The sequence below is a fragment of the Procambarus clarkii genome, chromosome 26 (genome assembly GCF_040958095.1).
Source record: "Procambarus clarkii isolate CNS0578487 chromosome 26, FALCON_Pclarkii_2.0, whole genome shotgun sequence".
In the NCBI taxonomy this organism is placed as follows: Eukaryota; Metazoa; Arthropoda; class Malacostraca; order Decapoda; family Cambaridae; genus Procambarus; species Procambarus clarkii.
In genome coordinates, this window is record NC_091175.1 from 10,553,482 (window position 1) to 10,577,154 (window position 23,673).

The following is a 23,673-nucleotide window of genomic DNA, read 5'->3' on the forward strand; positions in this document are numbered from 1 at the left end:
GAGTAGTGTTAGTGGCACCAGCTGTGGGGAGGGGAGTAGTGTTAGTGGCACCAGCTGTGGGGAGGAGAGTAGTGTTAGTGGCACCAGCTGTGCGGAGGAGAGTAGTGTTAGTGGCACCAGCTGTGGCCAGGAGAGTAGTGTTAGTGGCACCAGCTGTGCGGAGGAGAGTAGTGTTAGTGGCGCCAGCTGTGGCCAGGAGAGTAGTGTTAGTGGCACCAGCTGTGGCCAGGAGAGTAGTGTTAGTGGCACCAGCTGTGCGGAGGAGAGTAGTGTTAGTGGCGCCAGCTGTGGGGAGGAGAGTAGTGTTAGTGGCACCAGCTGGGGCAGGATGGCGAATGAGTCCTATGCTGTGCGAGTGATTGGCGAGTCCCCATATTGTGCGAGTGATTGGTGAGTCCCGTGTTGTGATTGGTGAGTCCCCATATTGTGCGAGTGATTGGTGAGTCCCCATATTGTGCGAGTGATTGGTGAGTCCCCATATTGTGCGAGTGATTGGTGAGTCCCCATATTGTGCGAGTGATTGGTGAGTCCCGTGTTGAACATGACAATTATTATTGCACAAAGAAATCACATTAAAGTGATATATTAATGAGACAATAATTATAGGAGTCATGAGAAGGATTCGAACCTATGCTCTTGGATATTCTTGGGTGTACTCATAGCATCGGTTCGAATCCTTGTCACAGCTCCGACTGATTTTCTCGCAATTATTTTTGTTATTACTAATATTTTTGTTGCAAAGTTTGGATAGTTTCCCCTGCAAGATGGTCAAACGAGACTTGCAGCTCAATTGCTCGTCAACAGCTACACTGAGAGGCCAGGAATGAGGACAAGAGTCAGTTGCAACGCCTTAATTGCAACTGACTCGTTAACTGTTAAGCTATTAATGCTAACTGTTAAGCAGGAAATAGTTCCCGAATCAAAGCTGAATTATTTCCTAAAACTTTATATCATATTCAGGACAAATCTGCTGGGTATAAACTCCCCTTTCTCAATATTATGCAATATTGCATTTCAATTTTTTGTTGGTTTCTGGTTACCAGTCGTATATACCTGTAATATGTTATAATATATATATGTTGTAATATATATGTAGTTATGTTGTTAACAAGAAATATGGGTTTTCATACTCTCCCGAATTTACGAACACAATATATGTGTGTGTGTGTGTGTGTGTGTGTGTGTGTGTGTGTGTGTGTGTGTGTGTGTGTGTGTGTGTGTGTGTGGAAAGTAGGACGAGGATAGATCCTAGAACTGTCTACTTCTCGATCCTAGAGTTATCCCCTCTCTCTCTCTCTCTCTCTAATATATATAAACTGGATAAGTTTAGATTTCGGAAAGACCTGGGTAAATACTGGTTCGGTAACAGGGTTGATGATTTGTGGAACCAGTTGCCACGTGGCGTACCCCCCCCCCCCTTTCCCTTCGTGTACGCCAACGATAGACATTTGAGTTGATGAGATTACTTTATTGAGGAATGAAATGTGTCCTCAATCTTATAGTTCACGGCCTAGAATTTATCACTATGTGTCCAGAGCCTTCACCATGTGTCCTGAGCCTTCACTATGTGTCCTGAGCCTCCACTATGTGTCCTGAGCCTCCACTATGTGTCTTGAGCCTCCACCATGTGTCCTGAGCCTCCACCATGTGTCCTGAGCCTTCATCATGTGTCCTGAGCCTTCACTATGTGTCCAGAGCCTCCACCATGTGTCCTGAGCCTTCACCATGTGTCCTGAGCCTTCACTATGTGTCCTGAGCCTTCCACCATGTGTCCTGAGCCTCCACCATGTGTCCTGAGCCTCCACCATGTGTCCTGAGCCTCCAACATGTGTCCTGAGCCTCCACCATGTGTCCTGAGCCTTCACCATGTGTCCTGAGCCTCCACCATGTGTCCTGAGCCTTCACCATGTGTCCTGAGCCTCCACCATGTGTCCTGAGCCTCCACCATGTGTCTTGAGCCTTCCACTATGTGTCTTGAGCCTTCCACCATGTGTCTTGAGCCTCCACCATGTGTCCCGAGCCTCCACCATGTGTCTTGAGCCTCCACCATGTGTCTTGAGCCTCCACCATGTGTCCCGAGCCTCCACCATGTGTCCCGAGCCTCCACCATGTGTCCTGAGCCTCCACCGTGTGTCCTGAGCCTCCACCATGTGTCCCGAGCCTCCACCATGTGTCCTGAGCCTCCACCGTGTGTCCTGAGCCTCCACCATGCGTTTTGAGCCTCCACCGTGTGTCCCGAGCCTCCACCATGTGTCCCGAGCCTCCACCATGTGTCCCGAGCCTCCACCATGTGTCCCGAGCCTCTACCATGTGTCCCGAGCCTCCACCATGTGTCCTGAGCCTCCACCGTGTGTCCTGAGCCTCCACCGTGTGTCCTGAACCTCCATCATGTGTCCTGAGCCTCCACCATGTGTCCTGAGCCTCCACAATGTGTCCCGAGCCTCCACCGTGTGTCCCGAGCCTCCACCATGTGTCCCGAGCCTCTACCATGTGTTCCGAGCCTCCACCATGTGTCCTGAGCCTCCACCGTGTGTCCCGAGCCTCTACCATGTGTTCTGAGCCTCCACCATGTGTCCCGAGCCTCCACCATGTGTCCTGAGCCTCCACCGTGTGTCCTGAGCCTCCATCATGTGTCCTGAGCCCCCACCATGTGTCCTGAGCCTCCACAATGTGTCCCGAGCCTCCACTATGTGTCCTGAGCCTCCACCATGTGTCCTGAGCCTCCACCATGTGTCCTGAGCAATGTCCTGTCATCTGGGAAGAGACAATGCCGTCAGTGTGCCACCCCCTCCCCCCTACCCCCCTACCCCATTTATCGCCCAGGAGAGTGCCAATATCCCACCCCATCCCCCCATTCAACCCCCCCCCCCTCCTCTCCCTCGCTACCAACAATGCATAGTCCCTCCCCTCCCCCTTACATCCCTCCTTTTGTGAGAGATCCGCATCCTATTCCACCCCCCCTTCCTCTTCCCCTCCCAGGAAGTGTGCCAATCCCTTCTCTCACTCCTTTGTCCCCTCCCCCTTCCCTCACTTCCCCTCCCCCCCTTCTCCTCTGTGTGTGTGTGGGGGGGGGGCAGAGCTCCCGCTTTGGACTGCCTCAACCCCCTTGCGTTCTCTCAGGTGGTGGGGGGGGAGGAGGGGGGGAGGGGGGATGCCATTCCTCACCAACTTTTCTGTAAGCGTGTCAGTATCCCCTTCCGCCTCACTTCCCCTTCCTTCCCCTCTCTCACACACTCCCCTCACTTTCACCCAATAAAGCTCGCTACTACCCCTCAGGAGATACAACCAGGATTACCTGCTCACACACACACACATGCACACACACACACACCTCTTCCCTCATCTCCCTTCTTTCTCAACCCCTCACCTGCACTTACATTCTTTTCTCACTTAATTGCTTCTCTCTCATTTCAATTATTTCCCTTCTTCCTCCCTCTCTCTCAGTGTTGCCTCCAAGATATTGTGTCCAAGTCTTCCTCTTTCTCAGTAAACCTCCCTCCTCCCTTGCCCCCCTCAGGGAGGCTCACCTGGGCGCCTGTAACAACCACCTTCACCCTCCAGCAGGTGGGCCAGACTCGTCCCAGCCACCTAATTATACCACCTTGTTACACCTGGGTAACTTTACTGACCTCCGGGGCTCTCAGGGGGATCAATAAGGCCTCCACCTGGACATGAGTTGGGGGGGGGGTTAGGACATGTCCTAGACATGGGGTGGGACATGGAGTGGGACATGGAGTAGGACATGAGTTCCCTCAGCTGACCGCCCAAGGGCCTCCTATACCGCACTTTCGGAAGGTAAGTCACCAAGGATTCTCAGTACGAGTTACGATGTTTCTAGGCGGCTCTGAATACGACTTGCGATATTGTTTACTACTGCTCGTAACATTTCTCACAAAAATTGTGAATGAGATTTATGATTTTTTTTTTTCGTGCCAGCGGTTGTTGTATTCTTTTTGTATATAAAAATAAACTTGGAATCGGAATGTAATTTACATTTTCTTTTTGGTCGTCTCAGGAATTTGTAAGTTACAATGTAAGGAGTTGTCATGAGGCGCGTCTATTTTTCCGGAAGACATATATGGAATGTTTGGTGTGTCGTTGGGACACACGCACACGCCAATCCGTCCTCGACTCAAGTCCATTCCATCCAGTGGTCGACCCCACAGACGCATTCATAAATTTGTACATGCTGTTCATTCAAAACGGGAATTTTCTCAAATATAAATTAATATTATAATATATTAGCATATTGTGCATATATAGGCATAGGTTAGGTCAGGTGTTTAGGTTCTGTTGGCGATTATTTGTATTTGTAGTACGTGGGTGAAGCATTTACAGCGTTGGGGTCCGAATAAAATTCGTCAGTGAAGCACTTGTTCCGGAAGTGTTCGAACGTCATCAGTTGTGAGTCGTGTGTAAACCGTTTTCCATTCATAAACAGCTGGGGGGGTTTGGCGGGTGCATGGAATGGAATTTTGGGTCTTCGTTTGGAGGACGGGCTGGAGGACGGGCAGCACACACACACACTAGCACCAACACAGAAATTTAATGGTGGAATTCCTGTCAAAGTGACTACTATCTCTGCGGCCTCTCTCTGTTATACAGCTCAGCTCATCTTCACCGTCTCACCTTCCTCATTATCTCTCCTCTGTCTCATCTTTCCTCATCTCTTTCTCTTCGTTTATTTCTCTGTTTTCTTTCCTCCCCCTCCCCCACTTAGGGATGGACGGTAGAACGACGGTCTGGCTTCATGCAGGTCGGCGTTCAATCCCCGACCGTCCACAAGTGGTTGGTCATCATTCCTCCCCTCCCCCCCCCCCCGTCCCTAATCCTTATCCTGACCCCTTCCTAGTCATTATGACTTGGTGCTTCCTCCTGATAGCACCCTTCCCTTTCCTTTTTCTGATTCTTTACTCCTAGGGGAAGTAAGGGTCGGCGTGCTGGGAATGGGCAGGTCTGCCGGGAATGGGTTTAAGGGAGGGGGGGGGGAGGGGGGGAGGGGGGGGGGAAGATGGTGTTCGCGCGCTATTCAGCCCAAGACAAACCTTCGCTCTTAATCTTCCACTCACGAGTTACGACCTCCTTTGAGAAATCTTAAGTAGTGGGGAGGGGGTTCTTGAATGGACGAGCTGGTTACGAGAGCTCGTAAGATGTCATGCGCTGGCTACGAGAGTTCGTAAGATGTCATTTGCTGGCGACGAGAGTTCGTAAGATGTCATGTGGTGCCTACGAGAGCTCGTAAGAAGTCATGAGCTGGCTACGAGAGCTCGTAAAATGTCATGTGCTGCTATGAGAGCTCGTAAGAAGTCATGAGCTGGCTACGAGAGCTCGTAAGATGTCATGTGCTGGCTACGAGACCTCGTAAGATGTCATGAATGAAGTGCAAATAGAAACATAAGATGGATGGAATCTCTCTAAAAGACATATTGGCTAACGCGAGGCAGCTATACTATTTATATATCCACCCAAACTCATTCATATATATATGTCTAACCTACGCTCGAAACAATCAAGTGATCCCACACATCTGTTATATTAGCAGGCAATCTGTTCAATATATGAACAGGATATATGAACTACATAATCATCACTCAGAACTTTGTGGGATTATATGGGAACATTGACTCATATACAAATAATAATAATAATAATAATAATAATAATAATTATAATAATAATAAAGATAATAATAATATCAAATTGCAATTTAAATTCGGAAAACAAATCTCAATTTAACGAAAATAAAAATTAGAAAGAGTTTAACGTACAACATTTTCTTACATTAACGTAGTCGTTTATTTTCCAAGCACTGAGGGATTTTTTTATTTTTTTCCAAGGCTCTGTTTAATTTGCATCAAATATGTAAATGAAACTTCTTGTATGCAAATTTATCACGCTTGTGTTTAAATATGTTTTTGTTTACCTAACACGCCGTCGGGACGCGGGAGTCCTGCGCTGCCAGTTTTAGCCCGATTTTTTTCATTTTAATGAAAATGATGAAAAACCCTTTTTTTTGGTTTTTGGAGAGCAAAACTACTGCTGAAGGTGAAGAAGGTTTGGCGTTGAAGATGACATGGATAGTGAGGGATACCCAAGCACGCTATATGTCCTGGCAATCATGGAGACGGATATTTTAACATAAATAAGTGATGAGAATGTACGCTGGAGCCGTGAAGAAGATTCGAACCTATGTGTTTTCAGGCACACGTTCCAGAATGACTAGACCATGACGTGGCCTAGTCGTATATAGAGCACGGGGGGCTGTGTCACTGATGTACTCACGTTAGTGTGATTACTCTCTGTAATCAGAGTGATATCAGAGTGATTACTCTGTGTAATCAGCGTGATATCAGAGTGATTACTCTGTGTAATCAGAGTGATATCAGAGTGATTACTCTGTATAATCAGAATGATATCAGAGTGATTACTCTGTGTAATTAGAGTGATATCAGAGTGATTACTCTGTGTAATCAGAGTGATATGAGAGTGATTACTCTGTGTAATCAGAGTGATATCCCAGCAGGCTGGGCATACTTCCTAGCACACAGGGAGTGTGATATATCCTACCTCACTGATATATCCTGATGTGATATATCCTACCCTGCCCTCGTTGAGCCTGGTCAGGTCACCAAGGCCACCTACACACCACCTATACTCACCTGGGCACCTACCCTGCCCTCGTTGAGCCTGGGCAGGTCACCAAGGCCACCTACACACCACCTAGACTCACCTGGGCACCTACCCTGCCCTCCTTGAGCCTGGGCAGGTCACCAAGACCACCTACACACCACCTAGACTCACCTGGGCACCTACCATACCCTCCTTGAGCCTGGGCAGGTCGGTGTGGGACCAGGAGGAACGCGACCAAGGACGAAGCTTCTTGAGCTCGGCCGTGAAGTTGAAGCTGTGAAGTTTGTTGTGCATAAACTTCCTGATGTTCCACGGCAGGTCGTTGTGCCTGGGGGAGGAGGAGAGCCAGGTGAGGGCACACAATATGGCGACGAGGGGGAGGTGAGGGCACACAATATGGCGACGAGGGGGGTGAGGGCACACAATATGGCGACGAAGGGAGGTGAGGGCACACAATATGGCGACGAGGGGAGGTGAGGGGACACAATATGGCGACGAGGGCAGGTGAGGGCACACAATATGGCGACGAGGGGGGTGAGGGCACACAATATGGCGACGAGGGGAGGTGAGGGCACACAATATGGCGACGAGGGGAGGTGAGGGGACACAATATGGCGACGACACGATATGGCTACAACAACAACAACAAGGCTCCCTCAGGTAACGACAGGTGTACCGGATCACGTGTTTGAAAATTCCATAATTCGTGAGTCAGGGTTTAATCCCGATAATGGAGCAGTCCGGTAAGATGACGCATTCCCAGTTTATTCCCACTTTTTATGCCTCCTATAAATTTCCCCCCATCGTCTTTATGGCGAAATTGCCCCCCCCTAAAAAAAATTTTTGATGTCAACATTTAGTGTTTTTTTTTTCTTGATTTTTTTTACAGGTTGGGGAAGAGTGGCCGTAATCATTAGCTTGATGGGTTGATCTTTGATATTGTTTATGAAGAAAATATTATCATAAGGAAAGCTTTTCAGAAATGCTTCACGACCACTGACTCTCTCTCTCTTTCTCTCTCTCTCTCTCTCTCTCTCTTTCTCTCTCTCTCTCTCTCTCTCTCTCCCTTTCTCTCTCTCTCTCTCTAGTCATCCTTATCCTGACCCCTTCTCGCTTCATGCAGGTCGGCGTTCAATCCCCGACCGTCCACAGATGGTTGGGCACCATTCCTTCTCCTCCGTCCCATTCCAAATCCTTATCCTGATCCCTTCTCTAGATGCTTTATAGTTGTAATGGCTTGTAATGGCCTTTTTTCCTGATAATTCCCTCTCTCTCTCTCTCTCTCTCTCTCTCTCTCTCTCTCTCTCTCTCTCTCTCTCTCTCTCTCTCTCTCTCTCTCTCTCTCTCTCTCTCACTTACTCAACCCAGACACTAACAACCACAAACTCGTTAGATCAGTAGTTGTCTCAATAATGTTGGTAACACTGAAAAAAAATACAAAAATGTATTAAATAATACACAAATGTATTACATAATACAATAATGTATTAAACAATACAATAAGCATTAAACAATACAATAAGCATTAAATAATACAATAATTTATTTAAAAATACAACTCTGTATTAATAATCATTAAAATTGGGTTTAAAATACAGCAGTTATTGATGGACGCTCATTGGCCGAGGGGGACTGGCTGCCCGAACGGTGATTGGCGAGTCCACCTGTATGCTGGCCTCACTTGCACTGATTGGTTCTTGTCCATCATGCCATCCGCTGATTGGTTCTTGTCCATCATGCCATCCGCTGATTGGATTTTATCCATCATGCTGTGCGCTGATTGGTCTATAACGGGCACTCATTGGCATTTGCTCACCATAACGAGTGCTACGATCTTGATTGACGTATGACATGCCTCTGATTGGTCATTGACAGTCATGCCAATCTCAGTTTAGCACTGGATCATCATTGGTGTTCACTGATTGGTGCTTAACCGTGTTGATGCATTTGGTTGGTCAATAAGAGATAATATATTGTGCATCCAGCACCCACGGTGCGCTTGGTATATTGAGTCCTGTCTGACCCCTGATCTACCCCTTAAGCGGTAGTTCTTTATTAACGTATTTTAACTTCGAAATACTACTAACTATAATACCAATACTGATACTACTACTACTACTAATAATAATAATAATATTTTATTAATAATCCCATCAGTAATCTAACAAAAAGTCGAACTATTAGTTGAAGGGTGATATTGCAAACCGTTTTGGTAACCACAGGTGAAGAGGGATATTGCAAACTTCTTGATCGGTGTGCAACGAAGGAACTGTGAAGACTTAAGACCCGAGTTAAATGAGTCTGTCTTAAGACGCTCAAACTCAAGCAATCATTTAAGCGATGGACAAAATGGTTTGACTTTGGTTCGAGTCTTTTTCAACTGATCAGAAGTCGTGAGACTTCCCATTCAGAGGAATACATTTTGTACCAGAAGATATAACTAAGATTAATATTGTATATAACGAGTATACTAGAGGTCGTCCAGGAGAGTATGACCATATACCCGAGGACGTCACTAAGGGTATTACCATATATACAGAAGACGTCATTGTGAGGAATACCATATACACAGAAGATATCACTGTGTTCACTAGCATTAACCTCAATTTAATAAGACTATCAAAATCCTCAGATTAGGCAAAATTGTAATTAATTTTGTCAATAAAGATGTTAATAATAATAATGTGTTCAATATCCTATATACATTTAAACAATTCTAAATATTTGCCCTGTCCTCGCCTTGTTTTGTACATGTCGCCTTGAAACAAACATTAAAACCGGTTTGGATCCTGTTGTTTGTTGCTGTTGACTTGCTTTGCATACCTTTGTGTACTCCTGCACTCAACCCCACTCCTCCATCCACACCACAACCACTAACATTAACACCCGTCTAAAAAAAAAAAACTAACACAACAAGCAACAAAGCAAACTTATACAACAGCCAGGGAATACAAAAATGTTGCTAGGCATCAATCATGCAACATCCACAGTTCGAACGTGGACCAAAATTAAAGCTATCTCTGAACCCGTCACTCCGTTACCTGTCCACATTACTCACCCTCCAGGGGCTTTGCTGATAGACAAGCAGTTAGATCATTATGTGGGCCCTGCCTGCCTACGAGAAGATGGCGTAACGTTCAGTGCCATGAGAGAGTACAGGCTAACCTACCCAACAGGCTGACCTACCCAACAGGCTGACCTACCCAACAGGCTGACCTACCCAACAGACTGACCTACCCAACAGGCTGACCTACCCTACAGGCTGACCTACCCAACAGGCTGACCTACCCAACAGGCTGACCTACCCAACAGGCTGACCTACCCAACAGGCTGACCTACCCAACAGACTGACCTACCCAACAGGCTGACCTACCCAACAGGCTGACCTACCCTACAGGCTGACCTACCCAACAGGCTGACCTACCCAGCAGGCTGACCTACCCAACAGGCTGACCTACCCAACAGGCTGACCTACCCTACAGGCTAACCTACCCAACAGGCTAACCTACCCAACAGGCCCCTGCTGGAGCTGTTTAATTAAGCCAAGCTGACGGCGGTATCTTGCCAACCGCAATCTTAACCCACTAGAGAGGTGGTCTGAAGATGGATGCTAGACACAGCATCTCATTACACCCTCACACAAGCTGGGCTCTCATCAACTCACACAAGCTGAGCTCTCATTAACTCACACAAGCTGAGCTCTCATCAACTCACACAAGCTGGGCTCTCATCAACTCACACAAGCTGAGCTCTCATCAACTCACACAAGCTGAGCTCTCATCAACTCACACAACCTGAGCTCTCATCAACTCACACAAGCTGAGCTCTCATCAACTCACACAAGCTGGGCTCTCATTAACTCACACAAGCTGAGCTCTCATCAACTCACACAAGCTGAGCTCTCATCACCTCACACAAGCTGGGCTCTCATTAACTCACACAAGCTGAGCTCTCATCAACTCACACAAGCTGAGCTCTCATCAACTCGCCCCCATTTTACTGACATCATTAATGTGCACAATTCACCGCAATTTTACTACCGTCAGATTAAGGACTCAAATACGAAACGAACTTACTCGAGGTCTTCGAAGAAGCACTCGGACTTGCTTTACTGAATACTTTATCGGAAAGAACAAAGCTCTCATTCAGTCTTGCCCTAGCTAATAAAAAATGGTATATATTAGAACGTTTGGCCTCATTTGGAGTCACGGTGGAAATTTTCATTTGCTGGTGGATTGGGTCAGATGATATCTGAGAAAGGGAACGGCATCAATACTTCTCAAAAGGGTCAAAAGTGCCACTTTTTTGTCCGCTCTGAACTGGGTACACCTCAAAATAGCGTGTGAAACTCCACACTTTGCAATGTTTTGATACGTTAACTAGTAATTGATATGCCTACACAAGCTGAAGAGGCTGCAATCTGCACTGCGGATGCTATTTGAATGATTCCATATACTTTAACGGAACATAAGGCACTACGGGCTCACCATAGCCCGTGTTACTTGGAACGTTTTGTTCCAGGTAGCGAATCTTTAACAACAACAATAACGGAACAGCAAGTTCTTGACCTACTAGAACAGTCTATACAGTATGAACTACTTCACCTACTGACTAAATTGACACTAAACTGACCAACCAGATGTCTATATAAACAACACCTTCACACTGACCATCAGTTTTAAACTATACTGGCTGAACTTCTGACACAGACAACTACCTACACTACAATTAACAAAACACTACGCTAAAGAGGCACACACAAGATAAGAAATTTGCTCTGACTCAAAAAAGGACCTGAGGACCTCACTTATGAGGAACCTCATAACAGTAGTCATGACTAACTTCCTCACTACGCAGAATAAAGGTCTAGAGTCTCGATCGCATAACATAACTCATTGTGGTGACACACACACACATATATACTATCTAAATCAACATGTAACGAAGACATTTACCTCGTCCGAAACCCCTTCATCTATTTTTGTCAAAATTATGCTGCTCCCATCACCTATGTCTGACACGAGATAAATCACAGAACCTAAAATCCCAGGATAAAATGAATATTAAACAAACTGTAAATCCAGATTTGTGCCAGATACCAAATTTGTTTAAATCTGGCACCTATGTATAGGTGGCAGATTTTAACACATTGGCATTATGGCAATATAAAATGTCCAGCAGACTATGCAATATGGTAATAGCTATAATTAGATAGGATTTTGACCAGAGGTTTCTGGTGAAGACGCTCATATTCCTGAGAACTTAACGTGGAATCTTTGTGGGAAAGGATCCGGGTCGTATTTTCCAACACCTCAGAAGCTTCATATATGCAAGTGCGAGGCTTCACCAATCCTTCGATTACGTTCTTGTGTTGTTTTTTGAAAATATCTCCACATCCTACACAATGTTTGACAGTGCTGGGAAACCTATGTGTTGACCAGACCACACACTAGAAAGTGAAGGGGACGACGACGTTTCGGTCCGTCCTGGACCAGTCTCAAGTCGATTGTGAGAATGGCAATCGACTAGAGAATGGTCCAGGACGGACCGAAACGTCGTCGTCCCTTCACTTTCTAGTGTGTGGTCTGGTCAACATACTTCAGCCACGTTATTGTGACTCATCGCCTGCAAACCTATATGATGTATCTCTCTATGACAAACCATCCTACAACGCCAGACAACCGCAACACAAACACCAACAGAACACACACAACACATCACCCTTCTCACCAACTCACAACACACGAAGGCAACAGCAATCAGCATTGATGATGAGCGTCTACCGTTAGTCCTGCCGACCCAAGGGGCTTCCCAGGACCTTCCAGATGCGCTTTGACTGGAATTCCATGACCAGACCTGGAAGCATCATCGCTAATTCTGGAATGCGTCTCGGCTCTCGGCACACGTCAAGGTCGAGTGCTTCGGATTCCTCAGCTGTGAAGCAGTGTTCCCCCCCTTGGCGGAGGTGAAAGAAGCCGTCTTGTGTTCCAGGGCGTTAACAAGAGAGAGACCCGCGCGCGCTCTGTCCTCTGGGTATTTTGGCGGGAGATGGGAGAGGTGGAGAGTGAGTGGGTGACTGACTGAATGAGTGACTGAAGGGGATAAGAATGTGAGTGACAGAGTGGGAGGGTGAGTGAGGGATGGATTGGGCAAGTTAGTGAATGCGTGCTTGAGAGAGAGAGAGAAAGAGAGAGAGAGAGAGAGAGAGAGAGAGAGAGAGAGAGAGAGAGAGAGAGAGAGAGAGAGAGAGAGAGAGAGAGAGAGAGAGAGAGAGAGAGAGAGAGAGAGAGAAAGAAAGAGAGAGAGAGACAGAAGGGGGGGCGGGTAAGGGAGGACAGACAAACAGTCCCAGCCATCACCTACACAGTCAGAGAGGTCTATACTCCCCCCCCCCCCAACCCCTCCCTCTCCCAACACAAACCTCTGCATGCTATCTGCTCAATAACCCAACATCCTGCAGGAAAGACAGGAGGGAGAGGGGGGGGGTATGGGGTGGGGGGGGGGTGATGTCATGGACGTTGTCGGCCAGTTTATGGTGCCATGAAGAAGCGTAAGATCATGGTAGGTCTCTCAGAAGCACATTTACGACGTGGGGAGAGTTGTAACTCAATCTCCCAGTGGTCCCAGGCAGGATGGGACGGGGACCAGGGAAGGGGAGGGAAGGATGGGAAGGAAGACATAATGTTAGAATGATTTGAGAAGAGCTGCATCTTCGATAAAACACACTTTCACAGTCATAGGGGTGGATCTCAGACTGGAGAGCGGTAACGAGTGGAGTGCCACAAGGGGTCGGAACTAGAGCCCAGCTCTTCCTACTTTGTCAACGACCTGACACAACGAAGCCCTGAAACCCTGCAAGGGGGGGGGGGGGGAAGGAATCTTAACCCACTAGAGATGGAGGGTTAAGTCAACAATCGACTTGAGAATGGTCCAGGACGGACCGAAACGTCGTCATCCCTTCATCTTCTAGTGTGTGGTCTGGTCAACCACTAGAAAGGGGTTCTGAAGATGGTAACTGGACACATAGATGAAAGTTCTGTGGAAGTTCTTATCAGCACATGATGAATGAGAGACGTATTCTTCCAACCAGAAAGGGAGGAAGACTCTGAGAACACCTTCAGCACCCAGTCCAAGTCTCCAGGCACACAGGCGCAGAATAACCTCACTGGCAAGCATCGAATAAGAACAGTGGAGTCTGCCGTGTTCAAAATATAGCCAGTGTGAGGCCAGGTCCTGAGTATACAGCACCGGGGTGGAACCATTCACTGAAAACGGAACCAAAAAAGGTCCAAAGATACGTACCAAGGCTGGTTCCGGACCTAAAGGGACTGAAGTACGGGGATGGATTGATGTAACTTGATCACCACACTTTAGGTGAGAAGGAATAGGGAGAAATGATACCGACATTAAAAATTATAAATAGAATTGACAAAGAAGCAACGTTTAAAGACCACGAGAATGAGAGGGGACTACTTCACTGGAAGCTCTCAGTAAGAGGAAGGCTTTACATCAACAAGTAGTTGAAGACAGCTAAAAAAAAGGGGGATCAAAAGCTGACCTTGCAAATAATGAGTCCGTCGCTGTACCGGCCATTCAATGTGGATGGACAATGCAAAAAGTGTAAAGAAAAAAACATCATGAACTATTAATTAACACTTCGGTTCAAGCACATACAGGGGGGGGGAGAGAATTACCAGGGGAAAGCGCCAAGCCGTTACGAATATATATATATATATATATATATATTTATATATATATATATATATATATATATATATATATATATATATATATATATATATATATATATATATATATATATATATATAGCACTTGGAAGGGATCAGAATAAGGATTTGGGATGGGACGGGGAAAAGGAATGGTGCCCAACCACTTGTGGACGGTCGAGGGGATTGAACGCCGACCTGCATGAAGCGAGACCGTTGCTTTACCGTCCACCTCAAGTGGTTGGGAACACATGCAGAGAAGGTGACGAAGAGTCACCCCGTGACGAAGAGTTACCCCGTGACGAAGAGTTACCCCGTGACGAAGAGTCACCCCGTGACGAAGAGTTACCCCGTGACGAAGAGTCACCCCGTGACGAAGAGTCACCCCGTGACGAAGAGTTACCCCGTGACGAAGAGTTACCCCGTGACGAAGAGTTACCCCGTGACGAAGAGTTACCCCCGTGACGAAGAGTTACCCCCGTGACTGACCCGTCGAAGAGCGGCGTGTCTCTGAGGAGCGTCTTGGCGGTAGCGAGGCGGTCGTGGAGGGAGGCGCCGGGGTCGACCCTAAGGGCCAGCGGCACGCCCACGCCCACGCCCGCCACGGCCGCCAGCACCAACACCACGCACACCCACACCTTCGTCCGCGAGCCCAGGCCGTCTTCTGCTGCAACAAAACGGGAACATTGTGAGATCCTAGAACAGGAAAATTAGCGTGGTATAACATCCATTGATATTAAGATAGAATAATAGTTAATAATAGAATAAATAGAATAACAATAATAGAATAATAATAATAGAATAATAGAATAATAATAAGAGAATAATAGAATAATAATAATAGAATAATAGAATAATAATAAGAGAATAATAGAATAATAATAATAGAATAATAATAATAGAATAATAGAATAGTAATAAGAGAATAATAGAATAATAATAATAGAATAATAATAAGAGAATAATAATAATAGAATAATAATAATAGAATAATAATAAGAGAAAAATAGAATAATAATAATAGAATATTAATCTTAATTCTAATATAGCATATATTTAGTCATGGCCTATGGGTGTATTATAGAGCAAAGGAACACATGGTCAATATCTATCCGGCTATTGTTAGGCCCAAGCCAAGCGGCTTCCTAGAACACACAGGTCGCTTGATCAGACAAACTCCTACATAACAAGACGCCATACAGAAGAGGCGTTAGTAATGGGTTCCTTATCAGGATACATAAATACATCAAATCACAATTAAAATCATTATCTCAAGAGTTCCTTGTTTTAAAACGAAGTTACTTTAAATGTTTTTCTATATTTTCACGACGTGTTAGGTTAGGTTACGTGGCGTATGGCTTCGTAAAAGGTCAGGTTAAATAATTTCAAGATATGTTTGCTTGGTATTATTGTGTTTTGACGTTGAAGCAAGTTGAAAAAAAATAGGACACCGTGTCGTGAATCCACTTAAAAGTCCTCCACTTCGTCTGAAGGCGAGATAATTACATCGTTTTAAACGCTAGTGAAGAGTGAGAGCAGTTCCTGTTTACACCCAAGCATACCCGTTCAATATATCTACACGCACAGCAGTATATAACCTTACGGGTTATTCATGCCCGTGCCACCTCTTGGGTGGCTTAATCTTCATCAATCAATCAATCAATCAGTGAACAACCCAGGGCACCAACAGCAGTAGAAGACCTTGTACACTCCTAACACTAGACGAGTTGTTACACCTACAACAGTCTTCATCTACCAGGTAAGTGGGAGGAACCTCAACATGGGAGGTAATTGTCTCCCAGTGAGCCGTCATCACCCAGTTGGGTGGGAGGAGCCTCACCATGGAAGGCAATCGTGTTCCAGCGAGCCTTCATCAGCGCACTCACCTCTTGCGGCTTCCCACACAATTTTCCTCCCGAAAAAACATTTTAATATGCCAGCCGTTCCACCGCACCGTTTTCTTTTATGGCGATTTGTTTACATTATTCCGTTTTCGTTGCGAGGTGGCGGTGAAGCGAGCTGGCTGGCGAGCTTCAGAATTATTAAAGTTGGCCGATGTTATGCAAGATTTAATGCTGATTAATAGTATTGAAATCTATATTTTAAAGTCAAAATTATTATTATTTTTATTTTAAATGTATATTTTAAAAAATCTACCAACGAACAATTTCTTTGAATTGTATTATTAATTATCAAAGTTGAAAGAATCCTATGTCTTCGATCCATATTATTTTCCAGCCATAACTTAAAAAAACAGTTTTTATAATAAAAAAATGTTACTGAGAGACAACTGACGCCACAACATATTGGACAAGAATACATTCACTGGCAGGTGTATTATTCAATTTCTCCTTGTATATACACTGTGAGTTGACTTTAGTCTTGAAATAAATCATTGGAATCAACACCTGTTATTCCACAATCAGAGCGAACCTTTCCTGTAAATTATGACACTATTGCTTAAGTAACAGGAGGACGAAGTTCAGTCTATAATCATTTAAGAGAGAACGAGGCACGTATGACAGAAACATGCAAGAAAGTCACTCGCAAGAAAAAGTTAAGTAAAAGGGAAAAAAGAGGAAAAGGATCCCGCCTGACAGCTGGGTGGACAGCGCTTCGGATTCGTAGTCCTGAGGTTCCGGGTTCGATCCCCCGGTGGAGGCGGAGACAAATGGGCAAAATGTTTCTTTCACCCTGATGCCCCCCCCTTGTTACCTAGCAGTAAATAGGTACCTGGGATTTAGACAGCTGCTACGGGCTGCTTCCTGGGGATGTATATAAAAAAAGGAGGCCTGGTCGAGGACCGGGCCGCGGGGGACGCTAAAGCCCCGAAATCATCTCAAGATAACCTCAAGATAACCACAGCCACCCCCCCCCCCCACCCACCCCCAGAGAACAAGTATTCCCCTCCATCCCCCCCCCCCCCCCCCCCCCCCCCCCCCACCCCTGGAATGCGAGACAAAGAAGGGCGTGGGAACGAACCAAAACAATTAACCCAGACAATATAACTGACACGAGTATACATTATGTCACAGGACAAGACTCCTTGAGGGACACAACAGCACCCGAGAACAACGGACAACAGTCCCTAACTGTGAATAGTTAAGAGGCAGCTGACTCGCACTCTCCCTTCACCCCACCCTCACGGCCTGCCCCCTAATGGACTGCCCCTCACGGCCTGCCCCTCACGGCCTGCCCCTCACGGCCTACCCCTCACGGCCTGCCCCTCACGGCCTGCCCCTCACGGCCTACCCCTCACGGCCTGCCCCTCACGGCCTGCCCCTCACGGCCTGCCCCTCACGGCCTGCCCCTCACGGCCTGCCCCTCACGGCCTACCCCTCACGGCCTGCCCCTCACGGCCTGCCCCTCACGAGGTTCACAGTTGTGGTGTGAGACATCGCGAGGTTCAAACCCCTGCATTACAGGGCTTCATCGCGTGCTCAGATCTATGAATGCTCCAGCCACAGTGCACGCTGCTCGAGGCTTCATGCATCACATGAAGAAGCCAGCCACTGAGGCTTAACACTCGCCCCTTGGGCCGCGATAAGGCAGGTTATCAGCCCTCTTATCCTAGCTCCATAAAATCCGCAGTGATAAGAACCTCCGCTCGCAGGCTTATCAGGACATGAAGCTCAAATTCAGAGGAGAAGAGATTGAAAAATGTGGTTGACTAATTAGCATAACTCACCAACCAGTTCCACCAGTGAGCTTCCGCCAGCCCAGCTGCTTGGTCGTGGTGTAGCACCGGTCATGGGAAATGAATTCGTCTTCTACATTGTCAGAGTACACCTGCTTAACATCATCTCGAGAGACCAGCAGCTGGTTGACATCATCTCGAGAGACCTGCTGCAGCTGGTTGACATCATCTCGATAGACCAGCAGCTGGTTGACATCATCTCGAGAGACCTGCTGCAGCTGGTTGACATCATCTCGATAGACCAGCAGCTGGGTGACATCATCTCGAGAGACCAGCAGCTGGTTGACATCATCTCAAGAGACCTGCAGCAGCTGGTTAAGACCATCTCGATAGACCAGCAGCTGGGTGATTGAAACGTCGAGGAAAAAAAACTCGTGACCAGCGTAAAGAATCTGGCCAGGACCAGAGGACACCCATGGAGCCTTCGAGACAACACTCCAATGTTTACTTAGCGTCTCGTCTCTCCGCCCGCTGGAAAAACTACACAAAGAACTGAAGGAGGAGATGAAGGAGTAGCGAGCCACGACTCACAGAGCCTGGGGCTCAGAGGCCCATTTACGAAACCCCGTAAACATCTTTCCTTATCCATGGCGGCTTTGTTTACATTTATTAAACAGTTTACGAGCTCGGAAAGTTCACAAATCCAAGGTTATTAATTGGTATGCAGCTCTGAGTACTTACAGCCCTGCATGTCTACTATAGATCTATACATTTTCGAACGGCCAGAGCCTCATATACGTTAAGTCATAAGCAAATACCAAGAATCATGAAATTGGAATTAGCGAGACGAGGGTCGAGGGCAAACTCCAGTATGTACTTTACGTTATATGCTGTCAAGGTTTATTTAGGAGAGTCGAGTGGGCGGAGGTGCGGGGAGGAGCAAGTGTGGGTCTGAGGTGAGTGTGGGGTTGTGGGGTTGTGAGGTTGTGGGGTATAGTTAGGGCTGTAGGACTGCTAATTACTAATCACAAGTTCACGAAAATATTTTCAGTGAGCTAACAATAAATTGTTAAATCAAGAATGATTGATGACCAGATCACACACTGGAAGGTGAAGGGACGACGACGTGTCGGTCCGTCCTGGACCATTCTCAGGTCGACTTGAGAATGGTCCAGGACGGACCGAAACGTCGTCGTCCCTTCACCTTCTAGTGTGTGTGGTCTGGTCAACATACTTTAGCCACGTTATTATGACTCATCGCCTGCACCAGAATGATTGACCCTGAATGAAATAAAAAAAAAAAAAAAAAGACCAAGAAAGGATGCCACGATCAACCCAAGAAACCTGCTCAAAAGAAAATACCTCCTTTTGAAGACACGCCAAGAAACATGCCCTGAATGCCGCCACTCAGGGAATCAAATCTGCCGGAAAGAATTTCGAAAGGAAATTGGCGCCGAATTCCAGAGCATTATCGTGAGTCATTTCAAGTGCTCACGAGAAGCAAGGCGAAGAAGGAAAAAAAATGAAAATCTTGAGACTCTTTTAGTTTGAAAGCTGGACTTTTTTTTTTTTCACTACTAAACGTGGGTTTTTCTTTTTAGTCACGTTTGAAGACGGACAAACAGTGGTAACTCTAAATCGACCATTTTCCTCAATGTTCAAATAAGATAAGCTTGAACTGTGAGCTTGAACTAAGCTTTGAACATCACCGGCGCGCTAACACAGCCACAAGCGCGCGTTCACACACGCAAGTCTCGTGGTTGAGTGGACAGCGTTCTGGGGTCGTTGTTCTAAGGGGGGGGGGGGCCGGGTTTGAAGCCCGGCAGAGGCAGAAACAAATGGGCAGAGTTTCTTTCACCCCTGATGCACTCTGATGTTCACCTAGCAGTAAATAGGTGCCTGGGACTTAGACAACTGCTACTGGCTGCTTCCTGGGGGGGGGGGGGGGTGTTTGTGCGTGTGTAAGAGAAATATATGTAGTAGTGGATTAATAGAGGAAATATAAATTGGTAAGAAAGGCGGGGTCCAAGCGCTAATAGCTCGATTCTGCAGATACAAATAGTAAATATACACACACACATACACACACACACACACACACACACACACACACACACACACACACACACACACACACACACATACACACACACACACACACACACACACACACACACACACACACACACACATAAGAGTAAGGGGAGACATAATAACCACCTACAAAATTCTCAGGGGAATTGACAGGGAGGACAAAGACAAACTCTTCAGCACGGGTGGGACACGAACAAGGGGAAACAGGTGGAAACCTAGAACGCAGACGAGCCACAGAGACGTTAGAAAGAATTTTTTCAGTGTCAGAGTGCTTAATAAATGGAATGCATTAGGCAGTGATGTGGTGGAGGCTGACTCCATACTCAGTTTCAGATGTAGATATGATAGAGCCCAGTGACTCAGGAATCTGTACTCCAGTTGATTGACAGTTGAGAGGCGGGACCAAAGAGACAAAGCTCAACCCTAGCAAGCACAATTAGGTGAGTACACACACACACACACACACACATACACACACACACACACACACACGCACACACACACACACACACAGAGCCCGATAGGCTCAGGAATCTGTACACCTGTTGATTGACGGTTGAGAGGCGGGACCAAAGAGCCAGAGCTCAACCCCCGCAAACACAACTAGGTGAGTACAACTAGGTGAGTACACACACACACACACACACACACACACACACACACACACACACACACACACACACACACACACACACACACACACACACACACACACAGGTATTCATGCGTCAGAGTAAAAATAAATTAAATGTTCTGGATAAACATAAAAGTCCATACGAGGGTTGGATTGGCAATAAGGGAACGGAGATAAGAACAACAATGAAGAGAAACATTTGAAAGGGTGAGGGTGGGAGAGAGAGAGAGAGAGAGAGAGAGAGAGAGAGAGAGAGAGAGAGAGAGAGAGAGAGAGAGAGAGAGAGAGAGAGAGAGAGAGAGAGAGAGAGAGAAAAAAAAAAAAAAAAAGACACACACACAGACAGACACAGACACACAGACACAGAGACATATAAAAAGACAGTGAAATACAGACATACAAAGAGAGGAAAAAGGTAAACAGGCGAGAGGGACAAGTGAACGCAGGCGAGGAAAGCCCCCAGTAAACATCCCCGACTGAAAAATCTGGTAATTAGAGTGTCAGTTTGGGAAGAAGAGCGTCAGAGGAGCAGCCAATTAAAGTCCGGGAGAACTCCAGATACCCGGTGAGTACAGGGCTGTGGAAGAGTGAGAGAGAGAGAGAGAGAGAGAGAGAGAGAGAGAGAGAGAGAGAGAGAGAGAGAGAGAGAGAGAGAGAGAGAGAGAGAGAGAGAGAGAGAGGGAAACAGAGAGAACGAATATTCTAAAAAGCGCAAAAGACCATCAAATGACGGTTATATAATGCGCAAAAGAACACCAATATCATTAAAAACGTAAGATATAATTAACCACACATACACTCAAACACTTACTTGCTCTCAAGAGCAGCAACAAACACCTGGACCAAGAGCTACAACTTGACACTGAGGCCAAGAAGTTCAACCCAACACGAGCACTTGCGTGGCTGAACGGATCCTTCTCTTGCAGCATTTAGTGAACAAAAAAAAACGTGGAAGACAGTTTGAGATTGTTGAGCGCCTTGACGTTCAGGGTCCGTGAGGGGGTTGGTCATGAGGTGAGGGGGGTGCGCCCCCCCTCTCTCTTCTTTTTATCTCTTCCTACTTTCCGTTCTCTTTCTCCTTCATCTTTTTACCTTTCTCCTCTCATATTTGTTCCGCCTCCCTTTTGTTTCTTTTATATTGCTGCTACGTAGCAGTCCTCTTTCTTTTATTTTTTTATTTTACTTTCTCTTCCCTTTTAGTTTCACCTACCATTACCTCCTCTCCTGCTTGTCCTTTCACTAACATTTCACTTATTTTCTTGCTTTTTTCATTTCTCTTATCTCATTCTTCTTTGCTTTCCATTTTATTTGTGTTTCCTTGTTCTTTTCCCTCATCTTCATGTCCATACTTTCTTTACTGTTTCGAGTTATCTTTTTATTGGAAACTAGAGCTCACAAAAAATAAATAATCCTCCACCCCCCCCCCAAAAAAAAAAAACACAAGCTTATTCTTTGAACAAAAAAAATCGTATTTAAACGCTCAAAACCATATATTAGAATGCGATAACCTTGAACAAAATAAATTCCTTTAAAACTCACATCAAATTTCATAACAAATTCAAACACATATACACCGACATGTGTAACTTAATTTTCGATACATATAAACAGAGCTTACTTATGACTAAAGTAAGAGTTTACTTATAACTAAAGTATACTTGTTGGTCGTCAGCAAGTATTGGAGAGGTAACCCGTCCATAGGTTCAAAATTCTAGGGGAAAAATATTTCACAATAAAAAGAACACTGGATATCCTCATAAAAATATAATTAAAAAAATATGTATCAGTGCGAGGCAAAAAGTTAAAATGCGATAAAGCTAAGTCAACACACTCTACTGCACTTCTTCGCCCCCAAAAAGAAAACGGAGACGTCACAATTACACGGGTGCGACAATCTGCCTTTGTAACTCCAGATGCGCAAGTTACCCCTCATAAGACTGGCATAATGACTCTCCATGTATTCACCTAGTTGTGCTTGCGGGGGCTGAGGTCTGCTCTTTCGGCCCGCCTCTCAACTGTCCCTCAATCAACTGTTACTACTATTTTTTTCACACAACACACACACACACACACACACACACACACACACACACACACACACACACACACACACACACACAGGAAGCAGCCCGTAACAGTTGTCTAACTCCCAGGTACCTATTTACTGCTAGGTAACAGGGGCATAGGGTGAAAGAAACTCTGCCCATCGTTTCTCGCCGGCGCCCGGGATCGAACCCGCGACCACAGGATCACGTGAAGAGCGTGCTGTCCGCTCGGCCACCGGCTCCCTCGGTGTGTGTGCGTGTGTGTGTGTGTATGTGTGTGTGTGTGTGTGTGTGTGTGTGTCTGTGTGTGTGTGTGTGTGTGTGTGTGTGTGTGTGTGACTCGACGCCTCAAACGTGCTTGGAATATATAATGTGAACGCTGCAAAAACAGTTCATTGTTTTGCTCTGAATTATTTACATACACATACACGCACGCGCGCGCGCGCACACACAAACACACACACACACACACACACACACACACACACACACACACACACACACACACACACACACACACACACACAGGCGGGACCAAAGAGCCAAAGCTCAACCCCCGCAAGCACAAATAGGTGAGTACACACACACACACTCACACGGAGTAGGTGTGAGTGTAACCACTCGACCATCAGTGACTGATGGTCGAGTGGTTAAGGGTCTCCTGTACACCAGTTGCATAGTGCTCCTGGCAGTATGGGTTCCAGTCACTTCTGGGGTGTGGAGTTTTCAGTTGCATATATGCCTGGGAACCATTCAGGCTTGTTCGCAAATTATATATATATATATATATATATATATATATATATATATATATATATATATATATATGAGAAAGTTGAATATATATTCAACTTTTATTCCTTTACTTCAAATGGCGTCTCGCTTATGGGCAGTTTTCTTGCGGAA

General features: G+C 46.1%; 1 protein-coding gene across 3 annotated transcripts in view; it reads right to left on the minus strand.

Annotated features, from left to right (window-relative positions):
* Positions 1-23,673, minus strand: part of LOC123756774 (dipeptidase 1) — a 158,165-nt gene that overhangs the window by 26,856 nt on the left and 107,636 nt on the right. For 2 of the 3 annotated variants that reach the window (XM_069331860.1, XM_045740084.2), the window contains 2 exons: positions 14,847-15,024; positions 6,802-6,958 (listed from right to left, as the gene is read on the minus strand). In XM_069331860.1, coding sequence (XP_069187961.1) covers positions 6,802-6,958; positions 14,847-15,024 — 335 coding nt within the window. The remainder of the gene's footprint in view (positions 1-6,801; positions 6,959-14,846; positions 15,025-23,673) is intronic. The other variant, XM_069331861.1, reaches the window with a different exon arrangement.